The sequence below is a fragment of the Aquarana catesbeiana genome, linkage group LG04 (assembly GCF_042186555.1).
Source record: "Aquarana catesbeiana isolate 2022-GZ linkage group LG04, ASM4218655v1, whole genome shotgun sequence".
NCBI lineage: Eukaryota > Metazoa > Chordata > Amphibia > Anura > Ranidae > Aquarana > Aquarana catesbeiana.
The window spans coordinates 395,715,389-395,738,512 of record NC_133327.1 but is presented as its reverse complement, the minus strand read 5'-3'; the positions used below and the strand labels follow the sequence as shown (position 1 = coordinate 395,738,512).

General features: G+C 38.0%; 1 protein-coding gene across 1 annotated transcript in view; it reads left to right on the top strand.

Moving 5' to 3' along the window:
• The window catches only part of LOC141141259 (uncharacterized), a 1,017,917-nt gene that overhangs the window by 905,366 nt on the left and 89,427 nt on the right, over positions 1-23,124 (top strand). Inside the window, exons 75-79 of the mRNA XM_073628940.1 lie at positions 2,353-2,394; positions 17,859-17,894; positions 18,325-18,372; positions 18,652-18,696; positions 22,021-22,065. Coding sequence (XP_073485041.1) covers positions 2,353-2,394; positions 17,859-17,894; positions 18,325-18,372; positions 18,652-18,696; positions 22,021-22,065 — 216 coding nt within the window. The remainder of the gene's footprint in view (positions 1-2,352; positions 2,395-17,858; positions 17,895-18,324; positions 18,373-18,651; positions 18,697-22,020; positions 22,066-23,124) is intronic.

Below are 23,124 nucleotides of genomic sequence, written 5' to 3'. Positions count from 1 at the left end.
ATACGTCACTTATAATGTATCATAGTTGGGGTATTCTTATGCCTGCTTTTGGCTACATCGCATTTTACTTGGAATGTTTTACACAGCACTTTGAATACAACACTGTAGATAATGGAAGAATACTTGATACATTTGTGAATTTTCTACACCGTTGTAAATGTTGAAAAACAGTGTATCAGTAAACTAATACAGACTATGAGATATTTGAAATTTTATTTCAGCAGCAGTAATGTGACTAGCATGGCAAGCATTCCTCCTTTCTAAATTAAATTACTATACATCAATACAGTTCCTTTAATGTAGGTAGCTAACAAAATTTGCTGCTCCGAGAACTCGTTAAGCAGCGATTAGAATTACTACATACTGTGTGCACAGTAATATATGTTGTATCTGTATTAAAATTCCTTTTCTATTGAAGTTTTTCACATTTTCAAATGACTGTGAAAAAATACATGCTAATGCCTATTGGCATAAATTACAGAGAAAAATAATTGGGTTTTTGTTGACTCATGCGATTCCTACTTCTCATCCCTTCTGTGTTTAGATTATGTTATTTTAAGTGGCTGTTCCTGCAGAATGTATACTTTTTAATGCTCCAGTCTTATTCTAAATTCTAGACCCATATGACATCTGTAGATTTTGGAGGTGTCTCTAGAGCTTCCTAATCAGTATATATATTTTTTGTATAAGGGCTGGAAGGTCTAAGGAAGGTGTTAGGAGGAATATTATACAATATAATCCACAAATCTTCTTTATCTGCATCAGTGAAATTCTCAATGTTTAATAATTAGGTACCTCTAAGATTGTTTCAGCAACACTGACATTGGGTTTTTGTACATGTTTTTGGTTAGTGTATTTACTGGTATATTCTTTCTTCTTGATTTGTACTTTTTGACACAAGAGAAACCTTAAAGAACAAGGTAGCACACTTTTCTGTGGTTAAAGAAATGGCACATAACCTCAATGTCTGATCCAAGTTAAAGAAATTCAGTTAACATTTTGGCAAACATCAGTTATAGTATATTTCTTCACTATTACTTTATGGTAATTAATTTAAAGGGGTTTTATATACCATGATCTAGCTGCTGACATCTTGACATGACAGTTAAACATTAGTCAAAGTCAAAAAAGTGTCACAGAAGCATGCAATTGGTATCTGACTTTCAAAATGTTGTAATTTTGTAATTGTATAAATTACAAACAAATTAAAAACAATTATTAATATTCTTGTGAATAGGTGTTTATGTTTTTGACACTCATGCAGAGATGAAACAGGTACTAACTCTCGATTATAAAATGTGTAACAATCAGCCATTTCTGATAATTTGCATACAAATGATGACATATCAGATACTGCCTTTTTTTTAGAATAGTTAAGCCACTTAATTTAAATTTTGTCTTCTTGACGTGTTTCATCCACGTGTTTCAACTAAGGCCATTTTCTTTTCTTTTGACTCTGGATACCCTGCACAAATCAGGTAAACACAGCTTTATCAGACAGGTTTTCATCTGCAATTTTCAGATATTTTACATTCATACAGTTTCATGTTATCTATTTCACTTGATTCCCATATTTTGGCTTCAACATCTATCATTTTCAATTGCGAGATTCCATCAGTCTTAGTCCTTTAAGACCTTTGCTTGGATCATCACAATTTTAATTTGTACAGTATGTCTTAATATTTATTTGCATGCATTTTCATTTTCTGGCTTTAAACAATTTGCCATAGGTAGAAAATGTATTGCTCATTATTTATAAATTATATTTTATCTTAAATGGCAAACAGCATATTTAAAATACTTTCAGAAAAGTATGATAGATACATTTTTATAGGTTGTCCCAATCAGAATTTAAAAAAAAAAATGATTTTGTGGGTACAACATTAGTAATCTGAACTGTCTATAAAAGTATGGTGTAAAGCTAAAATCAATTGTCCTATTTAGAATTATTGCTTTTCTTGTAGCATAATTTCCAAAATTACTTGCTGCAAGGTATTGTACTTATAAATAAGCAATATTACCTAGTTGATACCAAGTGAAACATATGACAAAAGATGAATGGATCAAAGACATTTTATTTTTATCATTTCATTGTCAAATCTGTATTATATGCAGACATGTGTTACTTTATAGAAGATTGTATGTGGGTGGTATTTTATTTAAAGGCAGCTACAGATGAGGATGGTTCTTTATTCACGGATATCATACATCTGATTTTGTTGATTTTATTGCTTATGTCAATTAAAACAACATTTTTATTTAAAGATTGGTTGTTACATATTGCTTCTCATACATTTATCTTACATTTATATTTTGTTTTATTATAAAATGTACTTAACACTTCTTTTGCAGAGACCCCAGTTAGAAAACAAGAAGCCACACAGCCAAAAAAAGGTAAATGTATCTATTAATAGAAAAGGAATCCAAGTAGACCAAGGTAAAAGTGATGATACCTTATTGAAAATTCAAAAATAGTTAAAAGATGCAAACTATTCTTTATTTTACTTCATCCCCTCCTGAAAAAGGGTCAGCCATTTTGCCTATGTTGTAATTATTGGAGAATAAAGCATCATTTTTTCTGGTAGAAAAAAGGAAGGAGACTTGTACTGTACCTTGTCATTATGAGTCAATATATGTTCTGATTGCTGGATGATGGCTTTTCTCTCTGCTTGGTATCTTACTGTGATTTTATACCTTAAATCCCTGCCAAAACAGAATTCCTGATAGAATATTCTTTATATAAAACTAGAAAAAGCATCCATTCCAGAACAAGCATGGTTGAGGATATTACAAGCAATGCTAAAAAAGTGTCTTAGAGGGAAGTATGTACAGGAGAGAAGTGCAGAAGGTATGATAATAGGCAGAATATGCAGGAGAGGAGTACAGAAGTTATGACTGTTGGCAGTTTATGCAGGAAGTTTAAATGTTTAAGGTAAGACAGTGGGAAGTACAGTAAACTGGCTCAAAAAGCATGAAGGCTGTGTACCTAGGGTTTTACAGAGGAATCAATGCCACATTAAACTGAAACAGGTTATTCTGGGACAATGAATGTGGTGGGGACAGTATCAGCAGCACCATATAGGCTGAAGGAAGAGTGTGTCAGTGATATTGGTTACAACAGAGGTTCAAAGGGGGCAGGACAACAATACAGGCTGTTAGCAAGAGCTGTGTCCCTATAGTCTGAGAACAGTTGATGTAACACTGGGGACATGGGGGATGGGAAGCTAGGCATTGTTGTGGGTGATTGTTTAAGTGGGAAATTGGAGAGTGGGATTACTATTGGAGCAGGGTGAGTGTAGATGAGACTAATATATGACATGGCGCATTTGATACATGTGAGGAATTATTCTACATGTGCTGGGGACAAGCTGCCGAGGGTTAACATACCCTATATTGTCAAAAGTATTGAGACACCTGCCTTTAAATGCACACAAACTTTAATTGCATCCCAGTCTTAGTTGGTAGGGTTCAATATTGAGTTGGCCCACCCTTTGCAACTATAACAGCTTCAACTCTTATGGGAGGGCTGTCCACAAGGTTCAGCAGTATGTCTGTGGGAATGTTTGACCATTCTTCCACAAGCGCAATTGTGAGGTCAGGCACTAATGTTGGACGAGAAGGCCTGGCTTACATTGTCCACTCTATTTCATCCCACAGGTGTTCTATCAGGTTAAGGGCAGGACTCTGTGCAGGCCAGTCAAGTTCCTCCACCCCAAACTCACTTATCCATGTCTTTATGGATCTTGCTTTGTGCACTGGTCCAAATCATTTGTTGGAGGGGGACTATCGTGTGGGGTTGCTTTTCAGGGATTGGAACTCTTAAGGCATTCGCATACCAAGACATTTTGGACAATTTCATGCCCCTAACATGGGAACAGTTTGGGGATGGTCCCTTCCTGTTCCAACATGACTGCGCACCAGTGCACAAAGCAAGGTTATGGCTATAAAGGGTGGGCCAACTCAATTCTGAAGCCTACGGACTAAGACTGGAATGCCATTAAAGTTCACGTGCATGTAAAGGCAGGTGTCCCAATACCTTTGATAATATAGTGTACATACTTTGGAAAGTGGGTGCTGAGGCATTAAACCATGTGCTGAGGACTGGAAACTGAGGGATTAATGCACATCAGCAACATATAGGGTAAAGTTAGGGCCCATAAGTTGGGTATTGGGTTCTGAGGGATTAAGAACATGTTCTGGGCACTGAGTTGTTAAGATGCATGTGCTGGGGACTGGGCGCTGAGGGATCCCCAGATATTCACAGAGAAAAAAGGCACTTTGGCATTAACATACATGAGCTGGGCCTGGTTAATAGAGGTAGTGAAACATTAATATTGCAGATGTGAAGGCGGTAGAGAGTGTTGAACCTCCAGACAGTGTATCTGGCCTCAATCAATAATGTCTGTGGGGAGGACATGGACACTGTTCTATATGCAATGAGAATATAGATATCTTTTCATATGCAATTTGTGTGGTGGAGAGGAGGACTTATAATATTGAGTCTTTGGAGAAAAATCTGGAGATTATGAACTCTGGGAAAAGGATATGGGAGAAGAGTAATGTATATGTGCTAGAGGTGGGATTTCACTGGGGAAAGACTAATGCGTGTGTGCTTGAGGTAGGTTACATGCTCTGCCCCCACCCCAAAACACCTTGCCCCTATGTTGATGGGGACAAGGGCCTCTTCCTGACAACCCTGGGTGGTGGATGTGGGGGTCTGCGGGCAGGGGGCTTATCAGAATCTGGAAGCCCCCTTTAATAAGGGGTCCCCCAGATCCCTGCCCTTTCTATGTGCATTAGTAGGGGTACATTGTAGGGTTTATGCAGAAATGTATACCTCAGGAGAGAAATACAGAGGCTGTCAGTGCTGTCTTTTTTCTGGTTTGACAGTTATGCTAACCCTCTGGCATCAATATTGTGAGTCATGAACAAGAATGCAGATCATGAAGGTCAGACAAAAGACTTTTTCCACATACTTGTACTGGGTAATTGTCTTAAAGTATTGATGCCAGAGGGTCAGTATGGCAGCAAGGTCATGACGTTTTCAAAAGGAGGGGGGTTCTGCATTACATGCATGGTGTCAGAACGTCAAAATTTAGGGCATTTCAGCAAATAAACCACAGATTCCTCACCAAAATTATTTATTGAAAATATGACAATGCAGGATACAATTTAATTGTACAATGTTTGTACAATCATCTTTACATTTCTGAATAGTTATGTAGTATGAAGGCCTCTCTAACAATATTATACATTTAAACTCAAACTAGAATCAATTAGGCTGTCCCTTTTCTAAGGGGATTTTTCCATAGCCTAGTGAATAAGATAAAGCTATGCTGACTTTGGTCATCCTATCAGGTGCAAGCAAAATTATTTTTTTTTTCCTTGCGTGTGATTGGCTTTTTTTTTTTTTTAAAGTGAATTTTACAACATTCACTAAGCTAAAGTTAAAATTCCCTTATGAAATTCCCTATTTGCTTTTAGGAAATCAATCCCAGCATGTATTTTTTGCACTAAAAATTATTTTGCTAACGCATCTTTCACTTTAGCGCTAAGTTCAACTTTAAAGCAGAAGTAAACTTTTGTTCTAACTGTGACCATGTGGGGTGATATGTCTTCATTTTTGTCCCATTACTGGCACCTTGGAATGGAAGTCTCCTCACACCCACTGTTAAAATTTAAAAGCAGTGTGGTTGTGCAGGGTTCTCCCCATATAGCCACATCATTCGTTCACAGCTATCTGTGACTAAACGAACTACAAGTCCCATCTGCCACCAGATGGTTGTAGTTTTCAGTGAACTGTGAGAGCATCTGGCAAGTGCCCTTTTAGGTCATTGATTCTTCCTGCTATTCAATACCTGTCTGCCCGTGCGGTAGATGTAGGCAGGCAGCTTTACCGAGAATCTGCAAGAGCTTGACATTGCACCCATGATCTGCTAATTATGGACGCAATGCTCTGCAGGCCCCTAAAAAAAATAATAATAAATGTACATTTTTTTATTACCTGCGTAAAAATGTGTGTATACAGTATATATAAAATAGTGAAATAAATAATATATACAAAAATGCATATATGTGAATTCACAGTAGCACAACAATGAAACCTAATTAATTCAGTGCTCAATCTAAAAAAATGTGATGATAATTATAAAACCATAGTCTATGAAAAAAGCAAAAAAGAAAAAACAGTCCTCTTTAACCAACAAAATTCATGCAAAATGATAATTCCCAGTGATATCCTAATTAGGAAAAACAGTGAAAGATATCCACCACCACTGTGTGTCACATCCGACCCACTCCCATCAGCAACTCACCAAATCTGCCTACCACTCTCATGGTTAGGCTAATACGCCATAAGAATCAGTTATTAATAGATTCCTTAGTAAGCCAATCCACTTCTCCATTGCTCTTGCAGTAAAGGTGCACATCCATGGGTAAACATAAAAAAGAAAGGCTTCACTAGTGTAATATTGTCAAAGCACAATTCTTATTATAAAACCAGTATTCAATCAACTCACATGTAAAACATCTTGTATCAAACATTGTACAGCTCATAGCATAGTAAAGCGACCCCCTTCAGTCTCACCACCTCCACACTGGCTGATGACTATCCAGGGAGACGCCAAACACTCTCACAACGTTGATGCAATGATTTTGGCTGCCTTACAGTCACGTCCAATGTGTTTAGTCACTTACGAGTTTGTCACAGGGAGTGACTGCATGGCACAGCAACCAGGCTTATCAACACTCCACCTCTGAACCATTAACCCCTTCCAAGGTCAGCGATCAGTAACCAGCTGTGCTGAGCTCAATCCTCCGTAGCGAACCCGTCTCAGGGACACGCAAGCATCTACCGAAGAAGCAACATCACCCCCTCAAATTCATACTCAAGTGCTATCCATTGTATCTTTAACCAACACTTTAAAAAAAGACAGCAAACTACCGCCTGTGCAGTTAACCCCTAATATCCTCACTATAATGCTGTGAATTATATTGCTAAGTATAAAGAAGCTATATACTTATTGGGGTGGCAGTAAATAATAAGTAACGTTGCCATACAAAGGTCTCCGACCTTGGAAAGGGTAACAGCCAGTCTACATGACAGTGTTAAAGTACTACCCTATTTGATCCAATTAAAAATGACATGTATATGTAAAATCTTAATATTACTCCATATAGAACAAAGGTATGGTTACACTCTACATAAATATTTAATATTATATAGATTTAAAAAAAAAATATATATATATTTAAAAAACCAATAATCAGAACACAATAATAAAATATATAGTATCCGCACGAGTAATATACCGTTTAATAATTGCTAATGAAGCCGTTTAAATCAAATTCTTTATTTAAACTTGCAGGCTCCAAAGTTTGTAATCAATTAATCCATTTGGTTTCACATCTTGAGAGGTTCCTCACCCAATTAGAACCCCTCCAAGATGCTGAAACTCTTTCAATTCCCCAAAATTAAAGACCCCTCGGATCTTTTTGATGGTGGCATCTAAAATGATTTGACACACCATGATGATTGTATCCTTTAATTGTATTTTGTAAATGTTCGCCTACTCTTATTTTCAAAGTACGTTTAGTGCGCCCTATATGCACCAAGCTACACGGGCATAGAAGTGCATACACCACATGTGTAATATCACATGTGATAAGATGATTAACATCAAACTCACGGCCCGTATAGGGTGCCAGAAATGATGTACGCCTCCTGACATTACCTCTTGCAAAATTGCACGCTTTACCACAAGCCAAGAAACCCTTCTTAACTGGGAAGAAATATGTTACTGGTGGGTCTAATATTTTATTGACCACCTTTTCACTAAAACCTGGTGATCTCCTATATATAAAAGAAGGTGAACATGGTAAAACAAAACCCAGAGTTCGGTCCATTAGTAAAACATGCCAATGTTTCCGATAAATATTCTCAATGTCTTCATATTGGTTATGGAAGTCTCATATAAAACTCCATTGTTTGGCATCATTAGGACTTTTCACTTTATTAACCAAACACTGATTCCTTGGGACTTTCAATACATTTGGGATCTCCTGCTTTAATCCAACCTCTGAATAACCTTTCTGAACAACATTTTCTTTAATCAGTTGTTCAATAAAATCTTGATCATAAGTGCAGTTAGGCCCAATGCGCATTAATTGTCCCCGTGGTATATTTTTAAGCCATGTAGGAAGGTAACCACTTTTGATAGACAAATAACTATTACAATCAGTTGGCTTAAAATATACTTTTGTTGTCAATCTATCATTATGCTTAAATATTGTTACAGCTAAAAAATGTATTCGCAGTCCCACTTAAAATCTTAATGTTGTTGTTATTATTACTATTTAAATGTGTCATAAAAGACAACAAGCTCTCCTCAGATCCCTTCCAGATGAATACAATATTGTCTATGAAGCATCTGTAATATTTCAATTCAGGTCTATTTTGACTAAACACAAATTTGTCCTCCCACCATGAAAATGTTGGATATGCTGGGGGGAAATTTGGCGTCCATAGCAACACATATTTTCTGACTAAAGAATTCTGATACCAACAATGATAATGTGAAATACAAAATCCATCGCTCTATGTAGGAACACCTTTTGAGATTAAGGAATGTCATCCCTACTACTCAAGGCCTAATTTAATGCCAACAAGGCATCGTCATGTTGGATAATCGTGTACAAGGATGACACACTCCTAACTCATTGTCATAATGTACACAACAAATCCTTGGTGTGCTTCAGGAATGCCTTAGTCTTTTCAACACTAGGCTGGAGGAATTTATCAAGATACTCTCCCAGTCTGGCTTTAACTGACCCAATACCATATGGGACCCTATGGGTCACGCAGGCAGATATTGGTCATTTTTATGTATCTTGGGGAGTATATAAATTATTGGGATTCTACAAGCACTCGGTACTGAGTATCTTTTTTGTTTCTTAGTTAAAACACGGGTTCCATATCCAAAATCTATTAAGACTTTAAAGCAGAGTTCCGACAATTTTTTTTTAAAAGTCAGCAGCTATAAATACTGAAGCTGCTGACTTTTAAAATATGGACACTTACCTGTCCAGGGCGCCTGCGATGTCGGCATCTGAAGCCTATCTGTCCCTCGGCTCTCGGGTGCTGCCACCATCATCTTCGGTAAGGGAATCAGGAAGTGAAGCCTTGCGGCTTCACTTCCCGGTTCCCTACTGCGCATGCGCGACTCGCGCTGCACATTCCCAGAAGACAGCGGGGGGATGGGAAGTGGCTTAGATACCGGGTGGCTTAGATACCAGGATACCCGGGTGGCGCGGGTATCTATGCCTGGAAGTGGGAGCAAAATACCTGTATTAGACAGGTATTTGCTCCCCCTCCCCCCTGAAAGGTGCCAAATGTGACACCAGAGGGGGGGAGGATTCTGAAAAGCGGAAGTTCTATTTTTCTGTGGAACTCCGCTTTAAGTTCACACTTAAACCTAAGTGTAGGATTCTTAGATAATTTAACATATGTGTTCAGATCGGACAGCATATTAACCAACTGTTGGCGATGAAACTCCTCATCTAAAATTACCCCGCCCCCATCCGCCGGCCTGATTATAATATCTTTTCTACTTTAAAGGCTTTCTATTCCATTTCTAATGTGTGTATTCTTTAAATCTTTTCTGGGTTTTTATCTGCTCTAAATCTTTCAGAACTAACTGCTTAAAGACTTCAACATGATGATTATTTCTCAAGGGAGGATTAAATATAGATTTATTACGCAGACCACTATCAATTTCACATCCAACCATATTAGAATTACTAATAGAGGTTACAGGATTATTTAGAAAATTATTTTTCAAATGTAACTTCCTAATATATTTGTGTGTATCAATATAAACATTTAACTCATTGACTGGTCTTTTAGGTGCACACGTCAGGCAAGGATTCAAGATATGCAATTAATTTGTAGTTAAATTCACCTTACTTAAATTGAATATCCCTTGATTTAATATTCTCTCCTGCGTTTTTTTGTACTGGACCCTTCGGCCTGCCTACAACCTCTTCTTGTCTTATTCCTATCCCACCTCTTTTCCTCTCCCCTTGATGGTTTTGGATACATGGGCGATTTCATCCTCTGCCTCCGCCCTCCCCCCCCCCCAAAAAAGGTGTGTGGTTGGGATTCTGTGGAAACTCATTGACATCCGCATAATCACTTAAGGCCTGATAATGGTTATATGTTGGAATATACCCATAGATTAGTTTTGCCAGCCCTGAGAGTGCCGTGAGTATGATAATTATCATCTTATCACATGTGATACTACACATGTGGTGTATGCACTTCTATGCCCATGTGGCTTGATGTATATAGGGAACATTAAACATACTTTGAAAATAAGAGTCGGCGAACATAAGCAAAATATAATTAAAGGATACAAGCATCACTGTGTGTCAAATCATTTTACATGCCACCATCAAAAAGATCCAAGGGGTCTTCAATTTTGGGGAGTTTCAGGATCTTGGAGGGGTTCTAACTGGGTGAGAGACCTATCCATATGTGAAACAAAATGGATTTATTTATTACAAACTTTTAAACCTGCAAGTTTAAATATAGAATTAGATTTAAACTGCTTCATTAATGATTAATAAACAGTATATTACTCGATGTGGATATTATATTATTTTATTATTGTGTTCTGATCCTTGTTTTTTTAATATATGTTTTTTAAACATATATCATTTTAAATGTTTATGTATGATTTAGAGTGTAACCATACTTTTGTTTTATATGGAGTAATATTAAGACTTTACATACAGTGGAGACAGAAAGTATTCAGACCCCCTTAAATTTATTTCAGCTGTGTGCTTAGGGTCATTGTCTTGTTGAAAGGTAAACCTTCGGCCCAGTCTGAGGTCCTGAGCACTCTGGAGAAGGTTTTTGTCCAGGATATCCCTGTACTTGGCCGCTTTCATCTTTCCCTTGATTGCAACCAGTCGTCCTGTCCCTGCAGCTGAAAAACACCGCCACAGCATAATGCTGCCACCATCATGCTTCACTGTTGGGGCTGTATTGGACAGGTGATGAACAGTGCCTGGTTTTCTGCACACATACCGATTAGAATTAAGGTCAAAAAGTTCTATCTTGGTCTCATCAGACCAGAGAATCTTATTTCTCACCATCTTGGAGTCCTTCAGGTGTTTTTTTAGCAAACTCCATGCGGGCTTTCATGTGTCTTGGAGAGGCTTCCGTCGGGCCACTCTGCCATGAAGCCCCGACTGGTGGAGGGCTGCAGTGATGGTTGACTTTCTACAACTTTCTCCCATCTCCCAACTGCATCTCTGGAGCCCAGCCACAGTGATCTTTGGGGTCTTCTTTACCTCTCTCACCAAGGCTCTTCTTCCCTGATAGCTCAGTTTGGCCGGACGGCCAGCTCTAGGAAGGGTTCTGGTCATCCCAAATGTCTTCCATTTAAGGATATTGGAGGCCACTATGCTCTTAGGAACCTTAAGTGCAGCAGAAATTTTTTTGTAACCTTGGCCAGATCTGTGCCTTGCCACAATTCTGTCCCTGAGCTCTTTAGGCAGTTCCTTTGACCTCATGATTCTCATTTGCTCTGACATGCACTGTGAGCTTTAAGGTCTTATATAGACAGGTGTGTTGCTTTCCTGATCAAGTCCAATCAATATAATCAAGCACAGCTGGATTCAAATAAAGGTGTAGAACCATCTCAAGGATGATCAGAAGAAATGGACAGCACCTGAGTTAAATATATGAATGTCACAGCAAAGGGTCTGAATACGTAGGACCATGTGATATTTCAGTTTTCCTTTTTTAATAAATCTGCAAAAATGTCAACAATTCTGTGTTTTTCTGTCAATATGGGGTGCTGTGTGTACATTAATGAGCCAAAAAAGGGCAAAATTCATCCCTGGGAATTACAGACCAGTTGGCCTAACATCAATAGTATGCAAGCTCCTGGAGGGGATGTAAGGGACTATATACAATATTTCAGTAATGAAAACGGTATCATTAGCAGTAATCAGCATGGATTCATGAAGAATTGTTAAACCAATCTATTAACATTCTATGAGGAGGTGAGCTCCCATCTAGGACAAAAGAAGGCCCATAGACGTGGTGTATCTGGATTTTGCAAAAGCATTTGGCACAGTTCCCCCTTTCCCACCTTTCAAGAAGATCTGAACAAATTATAGGAGTGGCAAAAATATGACTGCAATCTCCTCACTAGGGGGTTTACCTCTAGGGTGGAAAAGGACCTGGGGGTCCTAGTAGGCTCAGCAATGGCGTGCAATGCCAAGCTGCTGCTAACAAAGCAAACAGAATATTGGCATGCATTAAAAAGGGGAATAACTCCAGGGATAAAACGATAATTCTCCCACTCTACAAGACTTTGATCCGGCCTCATCTGGAGTATGCTGTCCAGTTCTGGGCACCAGTCCTCAGGAAGGATGTACTGGAAATGGAACGAGTGGAAAGAAGGGCAACAAAGCTAATAAAGGGTCTGGAGGATATTAGTTGTGAAGAAAGGTTGCAAGCACTGAACTTATTCTCTCTGGAGAAGAGACACTTGAGAGGGGATATGATTTCAATTTACAAATACCATACTGGTGATGGTGACCCTACAATAGGGATAAAACTTTTCCGCGGAAGGGAGTTTAATAAGTCATGTTGCCACTCACTAAAATTAGAAGAAAAGAGGTTTAACTTTTTTTTTTTTTTTTCTTTTTGCCACGTCAGCTAAGTACTATTCATGGGAGGATGTTATTTCAACTTTTCAGTCAAGCTTATCCCTCAATACTTTCACATCATTGTGGCTTTTTTCTGTTTGCAAATACTCTTTGTATTCCGTGTGTACTCTATAAAATAATTACCCTCTACCATGACTGGTTGTTCCGTATCCTATTTCTATATCCCCTCACCCCTGTCCCCCTCCCTTCCCCAAACCCCCCCATTTGAGAGAGCCCCAACGCAACCTCAGACTGTTAATAATCCATTCCTACTATTTCTAGTATTCCTAGGGCCTGTCTAGGTAGATAGCTTGGTTCTTAGATTGTATGTTTTGTTTAGGGTGAGTTTAGGGTGAGTTTTTTGCCTTATCCTCCCACACCTCAGCTGCATGGTTGGAGGTCTTAAATCTAGCCCAATCTCTCCATGTCTCCTCATATTCCTCCATCTCCAATCCTTCACTGTATCTTAAGTATTCCATGCAGTAGATTTTGTCTATTTTGTCGAGTCACTCCCGCATTGAAGGTCTCTTACTATCCCGCCAGTGTCTAGGGATGAGACTCTTGGCAGCATTGAGGAGGTGTGGTAACAAGCTTTTCCGGTAATTTTTAGAGGATATGTTGCTACCGTAGTGCAGGCACACCCAGGGGTCGTCCGGTATTTTCTTGTTAGTTATCATGTATGTGGTCTCCCTCACCTCTTCCCAAAATTTTCTTATTTCTGGGCACGTCCACCAAATATGCGCCGCTGTCCCTATTTCCCTGCACCCCCTCCAGCAGAACTGCGAAGTCTCATCCTGCATTTTATGTGCTAAGTCCGGGGTAATGTACATTCTGGCCATAATTCTAAAATTCATTTCTGCGATCCTATAGTTTACTGATGTACAATTTACTCTGCTCAAGATTCTCCTCACCTCGTTGTCACTGATCTTATTTCCTAATTCCTCCTCCCATTTCTTGAGAAATCCTGGTCGCTCAGTCTCTCCCATTTCTATCAGGGTTCTATAGATCCTTGACATTCCTCCCCTCCTGCTTTTCTTTATGAGTACTTTCTCAAGGGGGTAGAGGTCTTCTATTGATCTAATTGGCTGCGGGAGTGACTCTACAAAATGTTTGAGCTGCCTATATTTCCAGCTATCCATAACCAACCAGGTATCTCTTGCCTTGAGTTCCTGGTAGGTACACAATGTTCCCTGGCTGGTAATATCCTTAAGTTGGGCCTCTTCGCTCAGGATCCATCTTCCAGCCACGTCCTCCCTTCCCGGCGGGAAGTAGTCTGTGCCCTTGAGCAGGACTAGCGGCGAGTTATATTTCCACCTCTCTCTAGTGTGAATTTTATCCCAAGTGTTCAAGACGTGTTTCGTGATATCAAATGTTTTTGTGTTTAGTTTTCTGAATTGTGGTGGTATCCAAACATTTTTTCCCAAATCTACCCCGCTCCTTATATTCTCTATTTTCACCCATTGCTTATCCTTATTATTATTAACCCATTTTGGTATACGTGATAATATTACAGCTGTGTAGTATTTTTTAATATCTGGTGCTCCCCAACCCCCCCTCTTCTTACTGCTCACTAATTGTGCATATTTTACTCGTGACTTCTTCCCCCTCCATATGAATTTTAGAAATAGTGTGTGCATTTTATTCAGGAAACTCTGTGTGATTGCCAGTGGTAACATTTGAATTTTGTATGTGATTTTGGGCAGGATTGACATTTTAAGTAAGTTTATTCTACCACCCCATGACAGTCGATTCCGCGGAAATCTGTTTAACTCTGCCCCAATCTCGTTTAGGAGGGTCATGTAATTGGCTTGAAACATTGCCTCTTTTGTTGATGTTATTTTTACTCCCAGATAGCTCAGTTCTTTTACCCCCCATTTAAAAGGTATACTCTTTTGATAGGCCTTATCCCCTCCTTTATCTTCTACAACTTCCATTACTTCTGACTTGGTCACGTTTACCCTAAAATTTGATAATCGCCCGTAATTTCTAAGGGTCGCTAGTAAGTTAGGGAGAGTGATCCTTGGACGGGTGATGAACAGCAGGACGTCGTCTGCGAAGGCTGCTATTTTATATTCGTCTTCCCCGATTTTAATCCCGCTGATGTCCGGGCTGAGTCTGATCCTGGCCAGCAGCGGCTCCAGAGTCAGCACGAACAGCAGCGGGGAAAGTGGACAGCCCTGTCTGGTGCCATTTTTCAACTCAATGGCCCCAGATAGGGTACCATTAATTTTGACTCTAGCCGTGGGATGTGTATATAGGGCCCTGATCTTTTTGATCATTTTGTTGCCGATCCTAAACTCCTCCAGGGTGTTCCACATAAAGCCCCAGTCTACCCTGTCAAATGCTTTTTCAGCATCTATCGACAGGAGTAGGCCTGGGGCTCCCCTGTCCTTCATTATCTGGGTCACCATTAACGTTTTGATGCTGTTATCCCTCCCTTCCCTCCCTGGTACGAATCCCATTTGATCAGGATGGATCACTCCTTTTATGACCTTTTTCAGTCTATCTGCAAGGATCTTTGCGTAAATCTTTGTATGTTCAGAAGGGAGATGGGTCTATAACCAGAACACATGGTGCTATCCTTTCCCTCCTTCTTTATGACGGCGATATTCGCTTCTAGTGCTTCCTTTCTCATCTCCCAACTTTCCCGGATCCCGTTAATGTAGGAGCACAATATAGGGAGTAATGATTATTGCAACTTTTTATAATAGAGGGCAGTCAGCCCATCGGGTCCTGGGCTTTTCCCATTTGGAATGTCCTGGATAGCCCTCTTTACTTCCTGAAGGGTCACGGGGGCGTCTAACATGTTACTGTCCTCTTCCGAGGTTTAACCTTAAACTGCATAGAGGGTTCTTTACTGTAAGAGCTGCAAGGATGTGGAATTCCCTTCCACAGGCGGTGGTTTCAGCGGGGGGCATTGATAGTTTAAAAAAATTATTAGATAAGCACCTGAATGACCACAACATACAGGGATATACAATGTATTACTGACATATAATCACACACTTGATGGACTTGGACTTGATGGACCTGTGTCTTTTTTCAACCTCACCTACTATGTAACTATATGTACCTATGATAGCGCTTGAGTATGGATTTGAGGGGTCAATTGTATAGACAGCATGATGTTGCCTCTTCCGTAGATGCTTGCGTGTCCCTGAGAACGGTTCGCTATGGAGGATTGCACTCAGCACAGCTGGTTACTGATCGCTGACCTTGGAAGGGGTTAACGGTTCAGAGGTTGAGTGTTCATAAGCCTGGTTGCTGTGCCCCTGTGACGAAGTCATAAGTGATGAAAAGCGTCAGTGTGTGACTGTATGTCATCCAGAATCATCGCATCAACATTGTGAGAGCGATTGGCGTCTCCCTGGACAGTCGTCAGCCAGCATGGAGGTGGTGAGACTGAAGGGGGCGCTACTATGCTATGAGCTATACAATGTTTGATATAAATGTTTTACACGTAAGTGGATTTGATACTGGTTTTTGATACTGGTTTTCGATTAAAGATTGTGCTTTTACAATATTACACTAGTGGAGCCATTCTTTTTTATGTTTACCCATGGATCTGCACCTTTACTGCAGGAGTGGTGGAGAAGTGGATTGGCTTACTAAGCAATCTATTAACAACTGAATCTTATGGTGCATTATCCTAACCATGAGAGTGGTAGGCAATAGGATTTGCTGAGTTGCTATTTGATGGGAGTGGGTCGGATGTGACACACAGCAGTGGTGGATTTCTTTTGGTCTTTTTCCTAATTAGGATATCACTGGGAATTATAATTTTGCATAAATTTTGTTGGTTAAAGAGGACTGTTATTGGACATTTTCTCTTTTTTGCGCTACTGTGAATTCACATATATGCATTTTTGTATATATAATTTATTTCACTGTTTTTGATATTTACTGTATGTTTATAAGTAGCAGCATTGGTTACAACTATTTACTATTATTTGGATTTTTTGTGAACTTATCCTTTTAAAGCCTCCCTAGTAGAATCACATACAACAATAAAACCCTAAAGGAGGCTCTAGTCTTTCTGTAGGGAAACAGTTAAAATGTGTGCATTTCCATAACTTGTTTAGCTTTAGAGTAAAAAAGGTTAAAACTACTTTCAGATTATTTTTTGCTGTCTGTATCCCATTGCATAGATTTTCTTCACTTCCTGTCTTAAAGATCAAACAGGAAATATTAGAAATTCACATCAAACTTAGTTGCAATTCCTTTTAGATCGTCACACAAACATTTTTCTTATAAGCTATCTCATGGTACAACCTTCCCCACCCTAAGCAGCTAGCATTTGAAGTGAAAAAATCACCCAATGTGTGTTTATAAAATATGATACACTAAATGCAAATTAATCAATTCCATCCAGTGCTTTAAATCATTTACTACATACCTATGCATTTACTGTATATCTCCCAGCATGATGATGAAAGGAAACTATAGTCCTCTCCATAACAGGTTCTGCCTAGGACTGCCTAGAGAGGATTACACAGTGTGTCTCTGCGAGTGGTGGGAGTTTGTACTGCACCAGCCCTTGAAATATGTTTCCCTGCAATCACTAGAGCAGCTTGATGGTTTTGAAACACATGTGGGTATAACTTGTATCTTCATAATAAAGCTGTTGAATGTTATGGAGAGTACTATGGCAATTAATAGACACTGATTATACTGATATACAGTAAGTGCATTGGTGTGTAGTATATGATTTGATGCACTGGATAGGAATGATTAATTTGCCTTTAGTGTGGCATATTTTTTTTCAACACCCAAATATTTTACCCACTGGGAGATTTTCCCTAACCTTTTGCTCTCATGACAAATCCAAAATTTAGGATTTTACCTCACTTTCTGTTTCTAAGACACAGGACAAATAGAGAAAGTAAAATCTCCCCAGTAGTAATACAGACAGCAATTTAACATTTGGCAGTGTGCCTATCCTTTCAATTCTAATTTTTTTTCCTTTGCATACTTCATTTATTAAAACAGTACAATATATATCTAGCTGTCTGCCTATCTATCTACTGTATCTATCTATCTCAAACTATAACAAAAAGTTTAAGTAACAATGGTATTATTTAATATTACATGAATCTTTTTCTTATTTAATATTACATAAATCTTTTACTTATTAGATAAGAAAGAAGAAAAGCCTGAACAACCAAAAGAAGGTAGATATTGTGATGTTATGTTACAATTGGTTGGCAGGTATTACAGTACATGCGTACAGAGAGTGTTTACTGCATTGAATTTTTTTGTCAGAAAAGTTGAAAAAATAGAAATGAAGGCAAAATAGATAAAGAAAGGTGGATATCACAATATATTTTTACACGCAACTATGAAAAATGTGCGAGGATTGGAGGGAGAACAGGAAGTGAATAATAGAATAAGAAACTGATTTTGTTTTAACTGCTGTACTAAATATCTAATAGTAAGCAAATATACTTTAGGCTATATATTTCATATATATTTGTTTTTTATGCACAGTATACTGTATATACTATATATATATTTATATTTATATATATATATATATATATATATATATATATATATATATAAAACAGTCTATTTAACATTGCATTGATATGTATTTCTTAGACAAAAAGAAGGAGAAACAGAAACAAGAGCCAAAGGAACTTAAGAAGGGTAGATACCGCAATCTTGTATGATGTTTCTAGTTTGTGTATTTAATGTATTGCGGCACTATGGGTATACTGTAATATAAATGTGTTTTTAGAAATGCTATTTATGTTGTTTTTACAAAATGTTCGGTTCGGTTCGCATCAGAACATTCGAACGGACCGAAAGTTCACGCAAACTTTCGAACTCCGTTAAAGTTTATGGGACTTAAACGTGAGAAATCAAAAGTGCAAACTTTATTCATCAGATTTGATTACTGCATATTTACAACAAATATATTTTCAGAGACTCCATTTCAAAAGCAAGAGAAACCAGCGGAAGCCAAGAAAGGTAAGCTTCCAAATCATCTGTTTTTTTTTTATGTAAGATGAAATGTGCAATGTCAACAGCTTTGCTTTTGTCATCTCCTAGGGTTTTTTTGAAAGTAGCTAAAGCCCAGTGTCAGATATCATGAAAAGTTTCAACACAACAAAGAGATATAAGTCATGAAATAAACCCTAGACTATCCAGCACTATATAGTTAAACAAAATACTTTTCCCCAGGGAATTTGACCTTGTGCAAGAAAATAATTCTTACTTGTCAAAGCTGCTGCTATAAAATGTTTTGCTGGAGAACAACATGCTCTGGCTTTCCCAAATTTTGAAAGAGCTCAGAGACTTGTGAAGAGGCAGCTTTCTTATCGACAATGTTCATTTACAGCAGTGGTCTACTTGCACCCGATTATTTCAGATTCTCATAAACACACAGTGAAAGGATTTTTTAAAACTGGATCAGACAGAATCTGTAGCAGTTGTGCATGACAACCAATCAGCTTCTATCTTTCATTTTCAAAGCCTAACTGAACAAGCTTAAGATAGATGCTGATTAGTTAATGTGTACATCTGCTCCAGATTCCGTCTGCTCCAGTTTTGCTGAATTCCCCATAGTATGCTCTTCTTGCTAAACTGAAAAGAACATAAAAGGTAAATGCCAAAGCCAAAGGAAGATAAGGAATTCAACAAAGTATGCAAATATAAACAGCTACTTAAAAAAAAAGCAATGCACTGTTTATATACAATGTATGAAATTATTTACTATTAAAGTATTGAAATTATTTTAGACGAGAAAGAGAAAATAAAACAAAAACCCAAAAAAGGTTGTTACCACAATATATGGTGCCAGATCTATTCACCTTTCCAACTGCTCAGTGTCCACCAATCCACTGTCATTTCCTCCACTGCATTTCAAATTACTAACAACATACAAACCAGAAAAAATAAAAGTATAACCCTGCGCTTACCCAATAAGGAAGCAGCTCACACAACAAATTAGGATTTTGTCAGATTACAAATGCATATACAAGTGTAGCGCTATGAGTTAAGAAACTTATGAGATTATAAAAATGAAGATGATAAAAAATGAAGGTAAAAAATATCTGTATCAAACCCCAACAGTTGCAATATAAGATAGCTTGACAGATACATAAAATAAACAAAATCAAAATAAAGTCTCTGGTATTTCTTCAGATGTTTTAAATGTTTTAAAGGTTGAGGAGGACTGATGTTAGTCAAGAGGTATATGTAGTTCCTTATTCACCACGTGGTTAACACATGCAAAAATGTGATGGACCCTCCACACAAGAACAAAATGAAGGCTTACCAGAGGGATTGAACTCATAGGAACATACGTTCAATGAGTCAATCAAGCTTGTGACCCCAATGGGTAATCAAAGAGAGGGAACTTCACAACTGGATGGTGGTAAAGCTTCAATGTATATCCATACTTCTGACGGAATTCAAAATGAATGGCAAACCTTCCCGCGGGTCATCTCAGATAGACAATCCATATAAGAATAAAGAAGGGGAGCCACATAGCATAATACCGTTTGAGAAAACAGATTTATTAAAATAAGTAATCAACTTACATTTCAGTAGTAAGAAAAGCGCTTCAAGTTAAAATTATGGCAGGCAGTGGAGTCTCCCGACGCGTTTCGTCTTAAAAGACTTCTTCTGGGGTGCTCACTCACTGCTGCCATACCCCTTAATATAGAAATCTAAGCCCCCTTAATGAGGATACAGCTCGTGTCGTGTCACGGATAGGTGGTTAGGCTTCGAAACGAGGCTTGAACCGCTATCTATCTATTGCGGTCCGTGTGAAGGGAAGTGACGTGTGTTCACCCCATCCGAATGGGTGACGCACGTCCGGTATCTCGTCCCCTCTTTTCCTCACCAGGATATAGAGAGTAACAACAGCCATATATTTGAAATATCCTCACTATGAAACGTTTTTCGTTTTTATCACACTCTTATTTTGTCCTTACACTCACAATTCGATTACATCTTATAGCAATCTCTCAGTATAATGCTGGAACGCATGTACACACATTTAACTGAGGCGTGGAACGCACGCGGGTCCGCCATCTTGGCTAAACCCGGAAGTACTTTTGAAATTTGGACACGAGCTGTATCCTCATTAAGGGGGCTTAGATTTCTATATTAAGGGGTATGGCAGCAGTGAGTGAGCACCCCAGAAGAAGTCTTTTAAGACGAAACGCGTCGGGAGACTCCACTGCCTGCCATAATTTTAACTTGAAGCGCTTTTCTTACTACTGAAATGTAAGTTGATTACTTATTTTAATAAATCTGTTTTCTCAAACGGTATTATGCTATGTGGCTCCCCTTCTTTATTCTTATATGGATTGTCTATCTGAGATGACCCGCGGGAAGGTTTGCCATTCATTTTGAATTCCGTCAGAAGTATGGATATACATTGAAGCTTTACCACCATCCAGTTGTGAAGTTCCCTCTCTTTGATTACCCATTGGGGTCACAAGCTTGATTGACTCATTGAACGTATGTTCCTATGAGTTCAATCCCTCTGGTAAGCCTTCATTTTGTTCTTGTGTGGAGGGTCCATCACATTTTTGCATGTGTTAACCACGTGGTGAATAAGGAACTACATATACCTCTTGACTAACATCAGTCCTCCTCAACCTTTAAAACATTTAAAACATCTGAAGAAATACCAGAGACTTTATTTTGATTTTGTTTATTTTATGTATCTGTCAAGCTATCTTATATTGCAACTGTTGGGGTTTGATACAGATATTTTTTACCTTCATTTTTTATCATCTTCATTTTTATAATCTCATAAGTTTCTTAACTCATAGCGCTACACTTGTATATGCATTACTAACAACATACACAGCCATCCATAACTCTGCCCCAAGCTCCATCACCAGCCTCATCTCAAAATATCACCCAAACAGTTCTCTTTGCTCCCCTCAAGACCTCCTGCTCTCTAGCCCCTTTCTCACCTCCTTCCATAATCCTTTCCAGGACTTTTCCAGACCCTCTCCCTTCCTATGGAACTCTCTACCACAATCAATCCAGGTAGCCCCTGCTCTGTCTGCCTTCAGGCTATCTTGGAAAACTCATCTCTTCAGGGAAGCATATTCCACCTCAAACGAACAGTTGGAGTTGTTATCTTTTGTATCAGTTGCCTCCCCATTGTGTTCTCATCAAGTAGGAACCACCTAAACCTTTTGTATTGATTTTTTTTTTCTTGGGTTGCAAAGCTTTGATTATTTTATGGTACTTAGACATTCTATTTTGATTAAGTTTTCATTATATTTACACATGATTTCTGCCCACTTGCTACATATTTTTTTTCAGAATCCAAAGCTAAAAAGCAGGAAATATCTGCCGAACCTAAAAAAGGTAAACTTGGAAACTGTTTTCATAGATAGGAAGGTACCTAATGAATGGTAGAAGATCTTTATTGTTCAAGTAAAAATGTTACTTATGTTACTTACTCTTACCAATAGAATGGCATCTTTACATTTTGTAATTGCAAAACTGGAATTTTACTTTATATAAAAGTTAATATACTTCTGAGATACTAAATGTAACATGTTGATGGTAAAAAGCAAAACATAACTTTCACTTTACTGTCAATGAGTTTAACAAAGGTGCTAAATGTGGCATTGGAGGAGGGGGGGAACAAATGAGTGGAAGTTTCACTTTTGGGTGGAACGCCACTTTAAATAATAAAAAGTGAGGGATGATTCCATTTTAGAGGTATTCAATATATGTACATTATTTTTTCATTAGAAAGTTTTATGCATACTTGTATATTACTGAATATAAACTAAGATGTAAAATGTCATAGAAGATCCTTTCTGAAATGTAATACTTGCAAAACTAAGATTTTTCTTTAAAAGTGTTATCCATATTTTTGCAATAATAAAGTGGAACTAAACCCTCCTGTCCTTTACAGCCAAGAAAGCTGCCATCTTAGCCTTTATTTGATTTGCAGTGGCTGTGGTGCTGCACATGTGATCAGTTATGACACCAGCCATTTGATTGCTTGAAAGTTTGGTTAAGGGCACAAGCAAATGCGACAGTTATCATTTGAATGTACCTGTTTTGAGAAATGGTTGAATTAGTAGGCTTAGTTTTGCTTTAAATATATTATAACACTTGAATATAACAACATGTATCACTTACTCGTAACACATTACTTTAAATTACTTGTAACTAAGAAGTTAATTAAAAAGACCAGTGGAGCATTATTGTTAAAATAAAGTGTAATTGTTTGCCATATTAAATAAAAAAAGAAATATTGTTGGTGATCCATTTTGAAGATATTTTATTTTACCACAAATGGAAATTTTCTTTACAATACCTTATACGTACTTGTATAATTCTGTATTTAGCACAATATTTAAATAAAATAAAACTTATATTTCACATTTACTTGTTACAAATTACTTCAAC